Source organism: Aquarana catesbeiana, linkage group LG10, assembly GCF_042186555.1.
Source record: "Aquarana catesbeiana isolate 2022-GZ linkage group LG10, ASM4218655v1, whole genome shotgun sequence".
NCBI classification, from domain to species: domain Eukaryota; kingdom Metazoa; phylum Chordata; class Amphibia; order Anura; family Ranidae; genus Aquarana; species Aquarana catesbeiana.
This window is the reverse complement of record NC_133333.1, coordinates 107116071-107136762: the sequence shown is the minus strand read 5'-3', so window position 1 is coordinate 107136762 and position 20692 is coordinate 107116071. Positions and strand designations below refer to the sequence as shown.

The 20692-nt window shown below is 40.3% G+C and overlaps 1 protein-coding gene across 3 annotated transcripts in view; it reads left to right on the top strand.

Moving 5' to 3' along the window:
- Positions 1 to 5339: 5339 nt before the first annotated feature.
- POU2AF1 (POU class 2 homeobox associating factor 1) overlaps positions 5340 to 20692 on the top strand; it is a 177917-nt gene continuing 162564 nt past the window's right edge. The window contains exons 1-2 of one of the 3 annotated variants that reach the window (XM_073602417.1): positions 5376 to 5500; positions 5640 to 5739. In XM_073602417.1, coding sequence (XP_073458518.1) covers positions 5724 to 5739 — 16 coding nt within the window. In that variant the 5' untranslated portion in view covers positions 5376 to 5500; positions 5640 to 5723. Of the gene's footprint in view, positions 5501 to 5639; positions 5740 to 20692 lie in introns of all 3 variants that reach the window. The other 2 variants (XM_073602415.1, XM_073602414.1) reach the window with 2 other exon arrangements.

The following is a 20692-nucleotide window of genomic DNA, read 5'->3' as shown; positions in this document are numbered from 1 at the left end:
TTTCTATGGTTGGGACAAATCTCCCCTTGAATAAAGAATCCTGTATACATATTGTCTACAGACTAGATTTTTGACTGTTAGATACAGATTACAGATAACAGTCTGCTGGAGAAGATTCCAGAAATGTAAAACAATGAAAAACATTAATTTGAGAGTTTCTTTAAAGAATATGTGGTAAGTTTTTTTTTGTGCTTTTTTCCTGCAATTAAATATATTACAAGAGCGCTGGATTGGGATCAGGCCCAGGTAAGTATAAGGAGGGGAAACTGCATACAAAAGTTTTTTCACCTTAAAGTATATGTAATTAGACGCAGACATCACTGAGGACGATTTGTCCGAGAAGCATTTGCTTCTTTGGCAGCAGGGAAGGCATCTGGCCCTGATGGCTTGCCTCTCAAGGAATATGTTAGACATACTGATGTAATAGCTCCAATCCTTGTGCAAATATACTCCAAGGCATTTCGGGAGGGGAGACTGCCACCGTCCATGTATTCTGCTACAGTAGTACTTATACCGAAACCCGTCATATCGCCCAATTTCACTTCTAAACATAAATTAAAAAATACTTAAAAAATCTTAGCTAAAAGACTTAATTCTGCTATCCTGAGTATTATCCATCCTGACCAAACTGGCTTTATGCATGGGAAATCCACCTCTATTAATATCCGCAGAACACAATTAATTGTCCAACTTAGAGAATATCTGCCTGAATCTAGTGTACTGGCCTCTTTAGACACGGCCAAAGCCTTTGATTCAATCGAATGGCCCCTTTTTTTATCAACCACTTTGCAGTCATTTGGCTTTGGTGAAAAAATTAAAAAAATGGGTTTCCATAATAAATGCAAACCGCAACTCCTAGCTTTTGGTCAATGGCTTATTATCTACATCCATTTCACTTCATTGGGTTACACGTCAGGGTTGTTCTCTGTCATTGCTTCTTTTTGCGGTGGCTATAGAGGCCTTGGCTTTGAGGTTCTGGCAGTCTCCTCTCATGAAGGGTATTTCATTGGGTGATAGAACTTATGTAATAGGATTGTATGCAGATGATCTCATTTTGTATCAGCAGGATGCCTCAGGGTCATTGAGTGATGCAATGCAAATCATTGACACCTTTGGTATGTACTCAGGCCCAAAAGTCAACTGGAAAAAGTCTGCTCTGATGCCTCTCCAACCTCAGGTATTTGCAGAGAGTGGCGCTGTAACTTCTCTAAAAATTGTCACCTCTTTTAAATATATGGGAATATTCATTACATTATGTTCGTCTGAGGCATTAAGGATTAATACGGACCCTCTGATGTGTGTAGTTAGGACTAAACTTAACAAATGGACTAAACTACCTTTATCAGTGGCAGGTAGGATTAACCTCATTAAAATGGTCCTCTTACCGAAGTGTCTGCATGCATCTTCCCATATGCCAGTGCCGGTGCCCAGGTTCTATTTTAGAACCCTGGGCACCTTGTTTAACTCTTTTATATGTGTCCAGAATAGAAGGAAGCTTAAATTCTCCACCCTACAAAGGCCTTTAACCGAGGCTGCTATAGCACTTCCGAATATGTAACACTATTTTATAGCAGGACAACTACGCTATTTAACTGATTGGCTGTCACCTGTTTCACCTACAGTAGTGGAGTCATATTTAGCATATGTCCTTAAATTGAATAACTTGTTGATAGCTTTGGAGCCACCAAAGACAGTCCTAGAAAAAGTGCGTTTGCCGATTCTGAATTATGCCAGTGCGGTATGGAGAGAGTCCAAACGCATAGGATTAAGGGACACTGAAGCTGCACTTCCTACTTGACATAACCCCATGTTTTCTGAATTGCTACATTTAACGGACTACTCTTTCTGGGAACAAAAAGGTTTAACTACTCTAGAGGATATCTATGATAGCACTTTTCTTTCGTCCTTTGTTGACTTACAGCAGAAATTTTACCTCCCCCGTACAAACTTTTATAAATATGGTACCTTCAACTCAGGCACGCATTACATGCTCACTTTGGAACTAACATCTAAAAATTTTCTAATTATCTACTCATAGGCCTATTAAAGTCGCAAGGTCCTGGAGGAATCATATTTGAAATCTATACCTATCTTTTTAATGCTACTGTTAGCAAAAACCCACTGACGGTGCAATCCAAATGGCAACAAATCATACCAGATTTAACAGAGGAGGATTGGGAAGAGGCTTGTTCCTCTCATTTACAGGTGTCTTAATAACAAGTTGACACAACTATACATGGTACACCAGTCTTCCGTTACTCTGGTGAGGTTGCATGCTATGCATCGCATACTCACCTATAACTGTACGAGATGTAATCACACAAAAGCTGATTTTGCACATGTAATTTGGGTGTGCCCTGTCATAGCTCATTACTGGAAGCAGGTGATGGATCTTCTGTCCTCAGTATTGTCATTACCTGTTCCCTGTACTCCTAGAGTATGCCTCTTCGGTATTCTGGACGAGGAACAGTGGCAGAGGTATCACAGAGCTCTACTGAAAGAGACATTGTTTCTGGCTAGGAATGCCATTGCACTTAAGTGGATTCAACCCAATCCTCCTTCTGTCCATATGTGGAGAAAAATGGTAAACCAAATACTGCCATATGAAAAACTTGTATATGAACACAGAGGGTACCCAACAAAATATAATGCGATTTGGGATGTGTGGTGTGCATCTGCCCTCACCATTTTAAGTAATTGAGAAACCCATTGACTCAGACATAAAGTATAACAACTGTCAGAATTCGGACCTCTTAATGTTGATTTTTCATACCCAGGGAAATAACAGTGACTCATTGAAAGCTTTTTATAGCTTTTGGTTTCTGATCCAAGCAAAGCTGTATATACATTTTCAAACAACCTGATACATGTCAGTTCAAATGTACTCTATCTGCTCTAGTGCTCATGTTGAGCATTTTGTTGAATTTGCTACTGTGATGCACATTCGTTTTTTTAAAAGTGTATGTAAACCCTCACCTTGTAAAATAACCTATTCAGTTTTAAATAGAAATTAAAGGCAAAACATGTGTGTATAGATGTTTAAAAAACGCTTTAAACTGGGAAAGGGTTTTGAGGAAGAGGCCACGTACTTATACCCAGTGGTGGAGTACAATAGAAGCAAAAATATCTCTTCCATTAGATCTCATTCACTGCCTTCTTGGACAACCTTTCAGGGTAATATTCAAATAGGCCAAAAAAAAGGCCATCCATATCCTGACTGCTGCCAGATGACTTATCCTGCTTCACTGGAGAACCATTGTGATCCCATCTCAAACGCAACTGCTAAATAGTAAACTGCTAAAACTGATATATGGCAATAGAATATCTTACAGAAAAAGTAAGGGAATAACTATGAACTAGCCTACTTTAACCAAAATATGGCACTATTGGGATAGTTTGCCTTATGGTCCACCTGAACCACATCCTATCTCTGGTCTTCTCATGCTGCATTATTCCAGTCTAAATAATTTCCATCATTCTGCTGTTTTGTTTATTACTGGTTTACGTGTTCAACTTTGCTACCTTTCTATTTTTTGGTATCCTATGCTTTTGATCGTTTTTTAGATGCTCTGTAACTGATATTCTGTTGGTCAGTTTTGATCTTGTGCCATACACAAATGTAATTATGTGCTGTGACTTGATAACAGCTACAGTACATGGGATGTATTGTGTACTTGTGATTTTGATAAATAGTCACTTTCTTTGATATGTCTTTTGTCCTTCACTCTGTATTGAACACTCTCATACTATGTTCTACTTCTTCTGTAATTACTTGTTTAGTCTTTCTAATCTTGACAAATTTCTTGAAAAAAACTTTATAAAAAAAATTATAAACAAAAATAAAAAGAGGAGCAGAATGTGTTGCTAACTGGGACCCCAGATTCCAAGGAGTGCTGTGGGGAGGCGGAAAAATCCTGCACTTTAGTATTCTTAGGTCAATTTCAGTCTGAAAAGAAGAATGGGATATGGCGCAATTCAATGACCTTTAGTGTTGTAAAGCTATCTGTATATATAGTTCACAGGTAACTACTAAATCACAAGGCCAAAGGGATGTCAGCATGTCAGGGCAACAGCGAGCAGAAGCGGTCTCCAGGAAGCATGCAAAAAAAGAGAGATACATGGCAGCTTTAGTCTAGTAGCTTGACAAAGATGCGTGCCTGATTCACGATCCTCAGTGCACATGCTCTGAAACCCATCATGATACGTCCATTGACGTCATTGAGCTCAATGCTGCACTCCATGAGTGCTCCAGCCCTCCTTCTGGTTCTGGCTTCCTGGACTCAGCTGAGTTGGCTATACCAACAACGCTGATTCTTACCCCACTAGACAAGGACTAACCAATGCCTGTTTTTATCCTATGAAACGTGAGTGGATTTACACCCCTTCTTTAATTGAATAAATTGCTTACAGTCCACACTTGGATGCGCCTTTTGTGTCTCTCTTTTCTTTTTTTTTGCAATTTCAGGTTTAGAAGTCTTTAACTTTTTTGTTCAGATGTTAATCATCAAAGGCAGCTTTTGTATTCCTCTCAATAATTGTTTCCGTTAAGATTATGAAATGATCATACACAATACATATGCAAACTCATTATTATCTACCACAATCTTTATTATTTTACAAGATTTATATAGAGCCAACAGTTTGCATAGCATTTACCAAAATGGAGGTAGACAGTACAGTTACAATACAATTCAATACAAGAAGGATCAGAGGGTCCTGCTTGTTAGAGCTTACAATCTAAAAACATCAATTACATACTTTGCAAACAGTATACCACTGGAAAAGATTAAATTCAAAATTCAAACCTTGCACACCAATTTCCACACAAATGGTTCACAAATCCATGTAAATCGAAAAACACAAAAATCTTTGTAAACTGACCCCTATGCACAATCCAAATAAACTGGGGTTAATGAACCTACAATGTTCAGTGATCCACAGAACAATTAATTCACCACCACATATACACCACCATGAAGGCACTGCACAGAGGACCTTACAACTGCATCGCCACAGTCATATAATCTTTTTCAGTTTTCAAACGTACTGCAGTCCCGTTAGCGATAACATAAAAAAAATGTTTCACTTCTAAATTAGGTTTCTCTTAACCAATATATGAGAACTGTAACTTATCATGATGTAAAAGAAAGACTTTTTGAGGATCAGTGATGCTTGAAGAGCTTGCAGGTGTTTCCTTGCCATGCTATAGTCCTTAGGGACTTTACCTCATTAAAGAGGAAAAACAAAAAAATATGTTGATTGAATATATTCTGATAACCGTTGTATAGTTTACATAAACAATTTATATTCAAAATCATTGTAAACGTTATAAAGTACGACCCGTGAAATAATGTAAAATACGAGGAACTAATTCAGGAGATGCATTAGACTGCCAAATATTTTGTTTACTATATACTTGGTCAAGTTCAGGAACAGATGCTAATACAAAAATATTTTTTTTCTGATGTTTCACTATCCTGCACCCATTATGTTCTAAAAAGTAAGTAGCTTCTTTTCATGTGTGTTTTGTTTGACACATTACTTGTGGTCATGTGATGATGTCATCAGTGAATCGGGTACATCGGCTTATAAAACCCTGATGAAGACATACTCTCTCAATTGTCATCCTGCTTTCAAAGGCAAAAGATTTCCATACTAAGAACCTTCAAACTGCCAAACTGTCTACTTCAAAGAAGAAAAACTCTAGCCTGCTGTCACAGAACATGCACTGGCAAAAATGTAAGTCTGCTCTTTTTTGCTTGAGTATGATTTAAATATCACACATAACAAGATATTTGAAGATGGCACACATATATTGATGGAGCTTTAAGTTGCTATTATATATATATATATATATATAATATTTTTTACAGCTGAAGTGGAACTATGGACAAAATGTTAAAAATTGCATATATGATGCAGTCTGTCAATAGCCTTAACACAGCATTCTTTGTTTTTCCGAGCCCCCCTATAACATAGTTTTTTTTTTTTTTTTACTTGTTAATCCTGCCAGTAAGTCTGTTATTTTTCAACTTCCTTTAACAGACTAATTTATCCAGCAAGCTTGGCAGTTAGATGGCTGAGACAACCCATTTAACACTGACAATGGTACTTACAAAGGTCAGCTTTTATTAATTTAGTTAAGACCTTTATCCCAAAAGGAAAATTCCATCTAATACCACCCTCTCCAAAGGTGAAAAATGTTGCTATTTAATGGTGGCTTTTTTAATATATTGTATGTTAACAAGGGGAAATGTGTTTTTTTGTGTGTGTTTGTTTCCTTTGTTGTTTTTTTTGTTTCTTTTTTCTTCTTTTTCTTTTTTCTTTTAACAGTATATTTTGAGATGTGTTATAGAATTGTTTGAAGTGATGTAACTGTCATATATGGACACATGATTTATGATTAAGCTGAATCATAAAAATGAATTAAAAATTATAATTATTGAATTATAAAAAAATAAAAAAAATAATAGTGGCTCTTCAACAGACACAGTGGAGAAGTGAGTGTAGCCACCTTAAATAGAAAGTTCCAGTCTGGGCCGGTCCAGTAGGGACTAGCCAAGATTCGAACCATGTATTGACAGGCTAATTGTACTCAAGTTGATCGATCGATCAACTTGGCTACAACCAGCCTGTCAGATTTTTCATGTAATTATTGGCAGAGACTACAGACACTAGCAATAATCGCTGTGTGTTCTCCTGTATGATACGGCTCCTCGCACCCCTTTCCCACTGGGAGAACACAATAGCTCCGCGGGAGGGATTCCCCCATCAACACTGACTGTGTTGATGGGGGAATCGTGCAATTTTCTTTCCTGCATTGTGGTTGCAGGAAAGAAAATTGCACCATCTATGGCCAGCTTAAGACAGGAAGTGTTACTGGCTGATCACCACTTCAAAATAGAGAGAAAAAAAAAGCCTATAAAAAAAGCTACCACATCTAAGGATTGGTAAGCTGCTATGTAATAAATGTTTGTTTGGTTTAGATATGCTTTAACCACTTGCTAACCGGCTCACGCCGATATACGTCAGCAGAATAGTACTGCTGCGCTACCTGTACGTCAGTCTGTAAAAGCAGGAAAGTGGCCCGTGTGCCATGCGCCACAGGAATGTGCCCGCATTTCCCACAGACTCGATGTCGGCCGGCGGCCCGCAATCGCAACACGGAGAGGCAGAACGGGGAACTTCCTATGTAAACAAGGCATTTCCCCATTCTGCCTATAAACATGACAGGGATCTACTGCTCCCAGTGATCAAGAGCAGTGATCTCTGTCATGTTTCAGTAAGCCCATCCCCCTACAGTTAGAACATGCTGAGGGAACACACCTAACCTCTTGATCGCCCCCTAGTGTTAACCCCTTCCCTGCCAGTGTAATTTTTACATTGATCAGTGCATTTTTATAGCACTGATCAATGTCCCCAAAAAGTGTAATTTGGGGTAAGATTTTGCCGCAATGCCGCAGTCCCGCTAAAAATCACAGATTGCCGCCATTATGAGTACAAATAATTTAAAAAAATAAAAGTCCCTAAATCGATCCCGTAGTTTGTAGACGTGATAACTTTTGCACAAACCAATCAATTATTATCGCTATTGCGATTTGTTTTAAGTAGAAGAATATATATCGGCCTAAACAGATGAATACATCTTTTTATATATATATTTTTTGGATATGTATTATAGCTGAAAGTAAAAAAAATTGTTTTTTTTTTTCAAAATTGTCACTATTTTTTGTTTATAAAAAAAAAATAAAAACCACAGAGGTGATCAAATACCACCAAAAGAAAGCTCTATTTGTGGGAAAAAAAGGACGTCAAATTTGTTGGGGTACAGCGTTGCACGACCGCGCAATTGTCAGTTAAAACGACGCAGTGCCGTATCGCAAAAAATGCTCTGGTCATTAAGGGGGTAAAACCTTCCGGGGCTGAAGTGGTTAATGTGTGTTTTGCTCTAATTAACTGGTATTAGTGGAAACTAACGTATAGGCGATAAAGGTGTAAAATAATGCTGGCAATCTTGTAAGATATAATCTCGGTTCTAGACAATTTGAATGATTTCCATAATCATTCTGTATTCAAAACAAAACAAACAAAAAATCATAATTAAAATTGAATAATAATGACAAAAAAATTTGTTATTTTAGCTATAGAATCACCAGTTAAATGAAATGTTATATTGGGGTTTCCAAAACCAGGTAAAACTGATAAGTGAAATAGAAAAGGCTCATTTTTAGGTCCTTTGATTTTGATATTGATCATAATATAATCTAGAATTCTAGTTTTCAATCTCCTTGAAACCCCATGAGCTGAGTCATTGATTTATCAATTGTTTGACAATGTTTTTAAAAAAATAAAGCTACCAATAATATAAAGTGATATTTATTACAAAACTAACAAACTGGGTAGCTGGCTTGATTTGTCCACGGAATGACTCCAAATTTAACCCTGTATTGCTATTTCATTTGCACAGTGCAGTCCTAAGTTGCTATCTACACTAAACAACTAGATAATACTAATTTTGTGCCTTGGTGTTAAAGTATAGTACACTAAGGAATGGAGACAAAGAACTCTTTACACTGTGTTGTTTAGGGATGAGCTCGATGTTCGAATCGAACGTAAGTTCGACTCGAACATCAGGTGTTCCCCCGAATAGCGAATATTATGGGGTGTTCGCAGGAAATTCAAGCAAAACGGAAATGCCCCATAATGCACTGCAGTATGATGATTGGCAAAAGCATGCACTTGACCTGCATGCTTTGGCCAATCACAGCACGCTCTGCTGAGAGAGCCATAATTGGCCAAAGGCAGGGGGCCAATCATGGCTCAGGGAGACCAAGTCCACGCCCCACACTATATAAGGCTGCTTACACAGCGGCCGTGTATCGTGTGTGGATGGAGATAGTTTGAGCTAGATTAGGCAGGCAGGTTAGTTAGTGGCAGTGCATTTGATATATATATATATATATATATATATATATATACTCTGCATTTAGCGTAGACTAGCTATTCAGTGTAGACTCTATATTCAAGCCAGTGCAGGCAGTGGGGACCCCAAAGCACCCTCCCCATGTTGAGGGCATGTGGCATGGTATGGTTCAGGGGGGCCACTCTCTCCTCCCCCCTTTTTCTGTGGCCTACCAGGTTGCATGCTCGGATAAGGGTCTGATATGGATTTTGGGGGGGACCCCCAAGCCATTTTTTTTTAATTTTGCTGCAGGATTTCCCTTAAAACCCATAGCAGACCTGAAGGGCCTGGTAATGGACTGTGGGGGAACCCGCACCATTTTTTCAATGATTTTTTATGTATACTGCCCAGATCCAACAATACATTACAGCCGCGGGCAATTTTGAAATACATTTTTTCCTTTAGAAATGTAATTTTGCTGTGGTACTGTTATAAACATGGGAAAGAGGCGCAACTTTACCAGCAGACCAAGGGGACCCCCCAGGCATGATATTTAAAGGAATATTTAATGTTTATTGTTTCACTTTAAGCATTAATAAAATCACTGCTCCTGAAAAAACAGCAGTTTTAAAAACTTTTTTTTTCATTGATACATGTCCCCTGGGGCAGTAACCGGGTCGTGATTTTTCACGTTCGTGTCCCATAGACTTTAATGGTGTTCGCATGTTCACACAAATTTTTTGTCTGTTCACATTTTCTGGTGCAAACCCAACTGGAGGGTTCGGCTCATCCCTAGTGTTGTTAAAGCAAAAAGGGAGCATATGTATGGATATTTACCACTGGAAAAGTCATTATCAGTGTTGAAAACTGGGCGTACAGCAAAAGTAACCCACATTTTTTAGTAAATTCACCTCCAAAGCTTGTACACATGTCTCTGTGCGCATTGTGGGTACATAGTAAATATTTTGAAGATACAGTTTGCTTGCCTGTGCTAAATTGTGCCAATATACATGAATAAACTTTAGAAAATCAGGCCCAAAGAAAAGAACACACAACTGATATTTTATTTTTGGGTCGATGTTCATGGCTTTTTATATACTGTATTTTTGGAGTATCCTGTATTAAGGAGCAGACTGGTTGTGGATTTTTCCTTAGTAAATAAGGCCCAGTTTATATATTTGCTGTGATAAAATAATTAATGTATAGTTACAAATCTGGGTTAAAAAGGACATATGTCCAGCAAATTCAACCTCAAAGAACAATTAAAATTGCACACTGCACTAACAAAAGGCTTTAGAGAAGAACAAAAAAAAATGTATATAACATTTTGATTTGAATTGAAACATTCCTTCCTGGCTTTTAATGGCAATCTAAGTTACATAGTTAGTCGGGTTAAAAAAAAATCACAAGTTCATCCAGTTTAACCAATAAAGGGGGGGAAAAAAGTGATTATAAGTGATAACCTTAAAGTGGACCTTGCAGTAAAACTGTCTGTCTATCTTGTGAACTCTGACCCATCCCCATGTAAAAAGAAAAAGTGACCTTTAAAAAAAATATTCCAAACTCTTTCAATGCTGTTTGCAGCTGATTTTGCCCCGGCCCCTTTTAGCTCTACTTAACTTACAACCCCCCAATGTGTCCTGGGTATAATTTAAATTGTTTCTCCAAGTGACTACAGCCACCAAATGATCACAAAAGCTTGGAAGACTTACTTGCTTAATTTTGTAGAAACTAAACATAGGATAGATAAGTTATATAAAAAACTGCGCTAAATATTAAAGTCCATAATGAATGACATCAAGGAAAAAATAAGTCAAAAAAAGTGTCCATTAAGAACATAAAGCACAACCACCATGTGCCTATAGATAAATGTGCTCATCCACCGTAGCTGTTGATTCAGCTTACCAGACGGCAAGCTTAAAAAGGCAAGTGGCTATAGCCCAGCCAAGGCCTCTAAGCTTGCTGACGATCCCGGTGTTCAGATGGCGGGGGTTAAATCTCCAGGCTCACTCGCGGTGTCCACATATCCACATATTTCAATGAAAACCCAGGTAGTTTGCTTTCTCATATACTGGAAGGAGGATCTGAGCCATCACTAATCTGAAGGGGAGCGGTCACATGTTGCTCCACGGGGGTTGGCGGCGGCTGATCTCTTCCTGCTGTGTTCAGTGGAGAGGGGAGGGGATAGATAAAGTTATGATCCATGCCTACTAATTCGCAATTCTTCATTTTGCAATTCTGGCAAAATGGGTACAGCACTTTCTTCCTCCTCATTTTGATGACTCCCTTGATCTATTTCAGTGACCCTTGCTAACTGTATTTTTACCTGTCTATATAGCCAGACACTGGCTTTCCCTTCCCTCCCCTCCCCTTCTTTTTACCCCCAACTTTGTCCCCCCTTGCCTCTTTCTTTCTTTCCACTTCTATCTCCGTTATGCTATTGTGAGACATGACATCACTAAGGGCACGTCCACACTGAGCAGCGCCGGGCGTCGGCGGTAAAGCGCCACTATTTTTAGTGGCGCTTTACCATCATTTTAGCGGCACTTTTTGGCCACTAGTGAGGCACTTTTAACCCCTGCTAGTGGGCGAAAAAGGGTTAAAACCGCTTGCATAGCACCGCTGCAGTGGCTCTTTGCCGGCGCTTCGGCAGCGCTGCCCATTGATTTCAATAGGCAGGGGCACTTTAGGAGCAGTGTATACACCGCTCCTAAAGCGCCTCAAATAAGCTGCTTGCAGGACTTTTCTGAGCATCCTGCGAGCGCACTTGGGCTTTCACACTGGAGTGAGAGGAGAGGCGTTTTACAGGAGCTATTTTTAGCTCTATAGCTCCTGTAAAGCGCCTCAGTGTGAAAGTACCCAAAGAGTTTATCCTTATTACTTTAGCATGCAGTCACAATATACTATACTACTTCATGACTATTATTTGTATTATGTCTATTCTTGTTGCCTATCCTGTGCACTGCTGTTTGCATTTGCAATGTATGAAATGTTGTCCTTTTGTACTTTACATGCACTCCAGTCTGTGTAGTGCATTTTATATAACCCTGTTTTGATCCATGTCCTCTGGTGTTTTAAATCAATAAAAACAATGAACAAGAAAAATACTTGCCCTACACCACAATTTCAGGCATGCTTATGCTTACATAGGTGAGGGTGATACCGATGGATATGGGTAAAACCAAGCTTTCCTGGGATCCTAGGAAAGCTGAGGATCTTAAATTTCATGGGAGAACACTCCTACCTAGTGTTGGAGCTCCTTCCTGTGAGATTTGGAATCCTCATTATTCCCAGAACGACTGGAGAGGCCCTATGATGTCAAGAAGAAATGGGAGATACAAAGAGTACAAATAACAAGACCAGCATTTTGATGCAAGACCTATTTTGGCACTTACTTTCTTATGTGGGCCAATGTAACCAGGTGATCATACCTCTCCTTCTAGATTTTTATATTGATTCAGCTCAGTTTGTCTATTGGTATAGCTTAAAGTGATTGTAAAGGAAAAAGTTTTATTTAAAAAAAAATAACAAACATGTCATATTTACCTGCTCTGTGCAGTGGATTTGCACAGAGCAGCCCGCCGATCCTCCTCTTTTTTGGGTCCCCCCGTCAGCGCTCTGGGACCCTCCTCCTTTCCCAGTGCCCCTATAGCAAGCCGCTTGCTGTGGGGGCACTCGTGAGTGCTTGCTCCAGAGCCAGCTCTCTGCATCCATAATACACAGAGAGCATGGCTCATCCCCGCCCCCCACTCCCACCTCACTGGCTGGGATTGACAGCAGCAGGAGTCAATTGGCATCTCAGCCAATCAAGAGGGAGAGACCCGGGAGAGCCTCAGGTCTTGTGCACATCGCTGGATCTACAGTACCTAGCACTGAACTACATAATTCAGAGTAGGCTGTGAAATGCTTCTTTTTCCATTCCACTTTTAATAATGATGTAATAATTTAATATGATTCTAGCTTCATAATCTGTAGATAGGTAGCTCAAATAAGTAGATTAACCTGTTTTTCCATCTCTGTAAAAATGAAATGTGTCACAAATGTTCAGTAAGTCAGATTTGAACTTCTCATAGATAAGATCAAAGTTGTTTAAATTTGCCACCGCTGCAACTTTTGAAATAAAACAATATTTCCAAACATAAAGCAATATAATAACTATGAATGATAAAGAAAATGGTATTTCCACTTATTAAAGATTTCAAAATGTTCTCATGCAATAATTAAATATATCTTAAGCAGCACCGGATCTGTATGGTCAGTAAACTTGGCTGGGAGCCTTGGTGTCCTGGGTTTGGTCCCCTACAAAAATGTTATAAAAATGTCAAACCTGCTGTCACGTACCCTGGTTGGAGGCCAAGCTGATGAGAGGGCTCCCTTTGTTGCTCTGGTCTGGGCACCCCTGAATGTGGTGACAGAGGTACAAGGTTCAAAGAAGCATGGGCACTCGTAGTTTGGTAGCAGGTGACTGCCAGGGTCAGAGACATAGCCAAAGTGAGCCAGGGTCATACATGGTAGGGCAGAAGGAAGAGTAATCAGGTAACAGGCTGAGGTCAGTACCATGAAAGAACGCAGAGTGAGATCCAGTAGTAAGCTGAGGTCAGTACCAGGGAAGCAGGCAGAGAGAAGTCAGAGGCGAGCCAAGGTCAGTATCCAAATTCCACAGAGCAAGGTCAAGAGCAAGTCGGGTCAGCAACGAGAGGTCAGTCAACAAGAGCAGTAGCACAGAAACACAGATCATGGGGAAGCTGGGGAACATCCAGCAATTAACACACATCAGGGCCCCCCTTTAAATAAATAGCTTGCCACCATTACCAGGATTAAGCATGTGCCAATGCACATGGCTACTTGCCTGAGCTTGTCTGTATGTTGGCACATGTGCATGAGTGTATAAGTTTCCTGACACTTGTTGTTTGTGAGGTTGATTTACTAAAGACAAACAGTTCACTTTGCAAGGGAAGTAGGACTTTGCAAGGGAATTTTCCTCAGAGCTTAGTGAATGAGGTGAAGATCTGCTAACTGCCATCATCCAGTCATGTGCAAGCAAAAATACTTTTTTTTCTCCACATGATTGGGCATCTTTGCACAGTGACATTTCACCACATTCATTGGGCTTCAGGATAAATTTATTTTGCAACATACAACTTCCTTTGCAAAGTGCCAAGTTTGTAAAATTTGTGTAAAAGTGTAAAATTTACCTTTAGTAATTGAGTGAGTGACTGGGATAAGGATGTCAGGTTGTAACCTTGATGGGGTAAATATTAGTGTGCATGTTTCAGTGTATTTTATAACGCGACACTGAACAATATTCAATACAAAATAAATTAGTCAAATAAATCTGTAATTACAATTATATTATAGTTCAAGTGTACGTAATGACTCTTTAACTGCATGTGTTTTCAATGGTCCATGATGGAATTTGTGTGTAGTGATGGTATTGAAGGCAGTTATGAGTTATTGCCAGTTCAATGCTTGTTAAAAAGAAACTATTACACTCCCCTTTGTGTTTCCATAAGTGTGCTCAAGAAGGTACCCACTTACATATCTGGTGGGACTGCCCCATCGTGTAGCAATTTTGAACTGAAATTTTCCAAATGGCCTCCACTCTGGTTAACTTCACGCTTGATCCTGACACATCACTGGCATTACTGAATCACAATACTCTAGACTAGACTAGCTAGAGCTCAGTTCCGCCTCATATTGCAACTCATGACAGTGGCTAAACAAACCATTGTGCGTCCCTGGAAGTCCCCCTCTCTTTGTGCCATTGAAACTAAACATAGGGTCACCCAGGCTATGATCCATAGCAAAATCGAAGCAACTATTCAGGATTACATTCCTAAACACCTCAAAATCTGGCAACCATGGGTGGACCATTTTATTTCCTCAGGCTTTGATGAGTCCCTCCTGGTACCCTGAGACAAGATCCTTCATGACTACTGTAACCAGTGCCTTGGGCTGGCCCAGAGCAGTTGACCACCTCCACCCTCTTTACTCTTTCCCCTTTTTTTTTCTGTCTTTCTCTTTCCTCTTCTTCAAATACTTAAGGAATGTGATGTTTTTTTTTTGAGGTTCCCCCTCTATACACTTTCTATCTACCAGTTTTGTATACGTTAGCAATAGTTCCAATATTGGTTCCTCAGTTGTTTGATCCAATATGCTTGGAAGGTCCTGCGCCTTCCATTTATCACACATGATGTATAATTAATGTGCCTTTAGATCTGATATATTGTTGAGCTTTGTACCCGCATGTATGCATTTTGTTCCCTCGATATTGGAATCAGATTTGTACTTTTTCTTAAAGAATAAAAAGTTTGAAAAAAAAAAAAAAAAGAGGAACTATTACATGAAAGCTGTGCCCAACTTAAAGTTAAGTAGAGGGAAAATTATGAATTCCCATTATTGCCTATTGTTTTTCTCAAGACGGATTTGCCATGCCTTACTGATCACTGTTTCTCCACCTGAAAGTGGCCTTCCTGGGAGAGGGCCAGGGATTTTCTTTCTCATCTCAGACCCATTCCTCCATTGACTGATGATTTGATGACTGTTGGGGTAATAAACAGGAAGCAGCAAAAGAAGTGGAGAAAGCACAGATCCACAGAATAGAATATAGCAATGTTTCTCAACTCCAGTCCTCAAGGCGCCCCAACAGGTCATGTTTTCAGGATTTCCCTCAGATGAAACGGCTGTGGTAACTACTAATGCAGTTAATCTGATCAAATCACCTGTGCAAAATACTGGACAGCCTGGAAACATGGCCTGTTGGGGCGCCTTGAGGACTGGAGTTGAGAAACACTGGAATATAGAATAGAATAGAAGATCATTCCACTGCAGGTCATCAGGGACAGCTTCCTCACTAATAGGCTCTCAGAAGAACAGTGAGCTCCATAGAAGTAAAATCACTAACAGAAATGTCAGCGTTAAGGACCGGACTTTAGGATCTTTTGAAAATAGTTGTCTCTAGAGGCAAAAATAGAGGGTATATGCCTTAAGATGATCTCACACTACAGACCCAGAATGACCTAGGAAATACCATGTGTAAAAAAGTGTACTGCAATATCTCATGAGCAATTCAAGACAAAAGGTAGATTTTTTTCAGGGTACTGTCCAGCCACAATTATATTTTCTAGTATAACCCCTATGTTGCAGCAAATCTTCCCTTTATGAGTATAGGTATACTAAAATTGATTCAAATCTCGAATGTAATTGTATTGTACTCCTCGCTTACCTTACTAGACCCCAGAAAAATATGTTTCTGGTACTAATGGTTTCAGGAGCAAAGCTAGACATTCTTTCACCCAGGGCAAAGGCCAACTCCCCCACCACCACACACACACACACACACACACACACACACAAACACACACACACACACACACACACTCACACACCTTGAAATCTCAAGCAGAGATCAGCAGCAGGAAAGGCATATTGAGCAGTGCTGCCTGGGATCCTGCAGACACTGGAGCCTGGACTAGGAGACACCTGGGACTAGGAGACAGCTGGGACTAGGAGACACCTGGGACTGTGCACTCACCAATGGCTTGGGCTCCTTAGACAGGTGCAGCCATCTGTCAGATTGCACTGCATTCGCCCATTCGACACTATCGGAGCATTTATTTCTTTCATGCACCACAATATCTACACAATGTTTTGAGCTGTTGTGAGGTGATCTTCCAGTATCTGAACATTGCCTGCTGTCCCATTGGAGCCAATCCATGTTATAACCCATGCTTTCCCTGATCCTCTGTGATGGGGGATCATGGGGTTTTGGTAAGGGCACATTTCTGCTGATACTGGTGGTGGATTTCACTTAACACTTGAAAACAACAGTTTATTCACTTATATGGACTATTTTTATCATCCACTGGTGTATACCATATTATATCATTTCTCACCATTTGCTGGTGTAGATCATACTGTGTGTTTTTCATTCATCATCTGAAATTCAATATTAATTGTTTATGTTATTTTGATGTTTAATATTAGTTTAATTTTAGGCATTTATATTATTTATTTGCACTGTTGATTTATTTCACAATTATTTCACATATTATTGTATTTTGATTTTTCAATATCAAATATATAGCTTTTGGCTATGTTTTTAGGGGTAGCACAATTTTTTATTTACACACACACACACACACACACACACACACACACACACACACACACACTCGGAGAGAGAAGTTCTCCATCCAAACAGCCCCAAAGAGAGTAGTAAGTGTAATAAATAGACAAATAAGCCATAGGGTTGTAGGGTTGCCTCAGGGTTGTAGGGTTGCCTCAGCTGCACTGAAAATGAATGGAGAGAAGAGAGGGCTCCTCTCCATTCATAAACTGAGATTACAATGTTTCAGTTATGTGAATGGACAGAGTCTGTGATCACTGACTCTGTTCATACATCAAAAGAAGGAGGATGACATGGAGAGGGACAGCAGAACGAAGGGGGACACGGAGGAAAATTGGAGGGGGACAGCAGCAGAACGGCGGGGGACACGGAGGAAAAAAGGAGGGGGACAGCAGAACGGCGGGGGACACAGAGGAAGAAAGGAGGGGGACAGCAGAACGGCGGGGGACACGGAGGAAAAAAGGAGGGGGACAGCAGAACGGCGAGGGACACAGAGGAAGAAAGGAGGGGGACAGCAGAGCGGCGGGGGACACGGAGGAAGAAAGGAGGGGGACAGCAGAACGGAGGGGGACAGCAGCAGAATGGAGGGGGACACGGAGGAAGAAAGGAGTGGGACAGCAGAACGGAGGGGGACTGGAGGAGGATGCGGTGACAGTCAGCGGTGATCATGTGTGGGAGTTACAAGCTGAAGGGGGGGAGAAGCTTGTAACTCCCCCACTCACCGATCACCGCCGACTGTACAGGTATCGGGTGAAGTATCGGCAGCATTTGCCCGAGTACAAGTACTCGGGCAAATGCTTGGTATCGGTGCCGATACCGATACTAGTATCGGTATCGGGACAACCCTAGTAACCACCTTTACTTCAAGCCAAACCCGAACACTTTAGCAGTGCACAGCAATTTTTTTTTTTTTAGTATACACTATAGGATTGTAAAGACCTGGGACACCTTTGGGTGCTCCACGGAGAGTAGTAATGAACAGTGGGTGTGGCCAAATTGCATTGACAGTGGGATGGGCTTAAAGTGGCATGGTTAAATAAAACAAATGCTTTCATGACCTGAGAGTCCCAAGAGTCCTTAAAGAATTCAGTCAGGTTAAAGCCAGACCGCTATTCCTAATCTTCATGGACAGCATGCTGACAGGATTGGTACCACCTGATTGGCAAAAGGCCCACATGGTACCAATATTCAAAAAGGAGCAGAGATTATTCTCCCTTGAGAAGAGACCCTTGAGAGGAGATATGATAGCATTATACAAATATCTCAACGGTGATCCCTGTGTAAGTATGAAACTTTTCAGTCCCAGGGAGTGTAAGTGAACATGGGGCCACGCGATGAGACTGGAAGAGAAGCGGTTTAACCTTAAGCTGCGTAGAAAGTTTTTCACTGTTAGGGCTGTAAGGATGTGGAACTCCCTTCCACAATTGGTGGTGTCGGCAGGAAGTATGGATAGTTTTAAAAGATTCTTGGACGTGCATCTTAGTGAAAATAATATACGGGGATATGGGAAATGATTTTTATACACACACACCTACACAGGTTGAACTGGATGGACTGTTGTCTTTATTCAACCTTACCAACTATGTAACTATATGACCCATACCATAAGCTTAGATAATTAAAAAAAATGCCACTGCAAAAATGTAAACTTAGCCTACCTTAAAAGTGGATAGTGTCAATCAGTAGATTGACACGAACGTGTTAGTAGGGCAGTGGATGGGGTGTGGATAGTGTCAGTAGAGCAGAGGACAGTGTGTGGACAGTTGCAGTAGAGCAGTGGACGGTGTCAGTAGAGCAGAGGATGGTGTGTGGACAGAATCTGTAGAGCAGTGGACAGTGTCAGTAGGACAGTGGATGGTGTCAGGAGCATTGTGGACAGTGTCAGTAGGGCAGGGGACAGTTTCAGTAGGACAGAGGACAGTGTCAGAATTAGAACACTGAGGAGATCCTATGGTGCTTCATAAGCAGACTGTGGGTGTAATAAAGTCTTTAATGACATTGAAACCTTGTCCTTTTTCCACAGACATCCAGTGCAGGTTGGTGAACACACACACTAGATTGAAGTGAGTGTGTTGCATTCACTCTTGCCTTCTGAGACCTCTCTTGGTTCAGCCTCCAGCAATAGTACTCCTCCTGGTACCCTGACTCCATCTTAGTTCACTGTGATTTATTTACCTAACACGGCCTCTCTTCTCTTGGGCACCACCCCCATCTTCTAGTGCTTCTCCCGTGTGGTTCTCCCATCTTCACGTCACCAGGATACTTGACAAACGTCACCAAGGAAACAAGGTAACCAGGGAAACTTCCCGCCTCTTTGCTCAAGTGACTTCCTGGTAGCATCGCCCTAGAGTTTTCTGAGAGAAGTTCTAGAATTGACAGGACTTGTGTTGTGAGGCAAAGTGAGGTGGGCTGGGGATGTTGCTGAAAGTCTGTGTGTTCAGTAATCTGCATATCTGTGCAGGAAGAACATGGCTCCAATATTCCCCAGCGCCTGATCTCCTCAACATCACAAGTGGTATGCTGCTACATAAATCTTTGCTGCAGCTATAGCGCTTGTGATGTGGAGGAGATTGGACCCTGGGGAGCTGCAGGAGGAGAAGATCCGATGATCTTCTCAAAGTGCTGCCAGGGGCACATGCCCCCTCTAGTTTTGAACCTGCATGGTTTGGCTACCTAACCACTTGTTTAAAAGTAATAGGCCAAAAAATATTTACCAGTGTTGAAGTCATGACATAATCGCTATGCTTTAAATTAGTTAGTTTCTCACTAAGCAGTTTAGCAAAGATAAGACTGAAACCCCTAAAATGATAAACAAAAAGAACAAATGAAATCCCATAATACAACCTCTTTAAAACTAAATCTCACTTTTTTAAAGGAAATCCTTGTAGCAAAGAAAAAAAACACTATTTGCTATGTAAGGTACAGCAGTGAAACGTGACCACTACCCTGAAATCAAAGACAAAGTAAAATTAAATACAAAAAGACACAAATAATGATAAAAATAAGCAGCAAAAGGGGATATTACCTAAAGCAACAGAGATCAGATTTAAAGCACATTTTTCTAACTGTTCCTAAATTTTCCCTATGCAAATTGTCAGCTTTCCATATCCTTCCCAACAGCACGTTCAATAAACTAGCACTATGACTGTTTTGTGCCCCCCTCTTTATACTAAAGGCCCTGGCTTATCTAAAATCTCTTTATACGCCGCTCTATGCCTGCTGGTCATGGTTTACAGCCCATTAAGTGAAATATAATTGAAAATAAATATGACCCCAGGTAATATCAGATATAAATTCACTGGGACTGCGAATTTGGAACCTGCAAGATTTTCTGCAATTCTACTGCAACAGTGAATCTGAACCTCATCCCCAACAGCAACACTAATGGTAGCTGACAGAGAGTACAGCCAAAATTTTCACAACTAAGAAATTCCATAGATTTTAGAGGGCAGTCAGATATGCATGCAGGGTACAATTTCCTCAGGTACTACTGTTTTAATACAAAATAAAATAAAAAATTACCTCTTTGGTTAAAGTGTTTTGTGTTTCAGATAACATTTACACCACATAACAAAACACCCTGGAATTCTGCTATGGAATCTCCTGATACATCATTATATTCCACCATGCTTCACAATTGTGATGCAGTTTTTTGTTTTCTC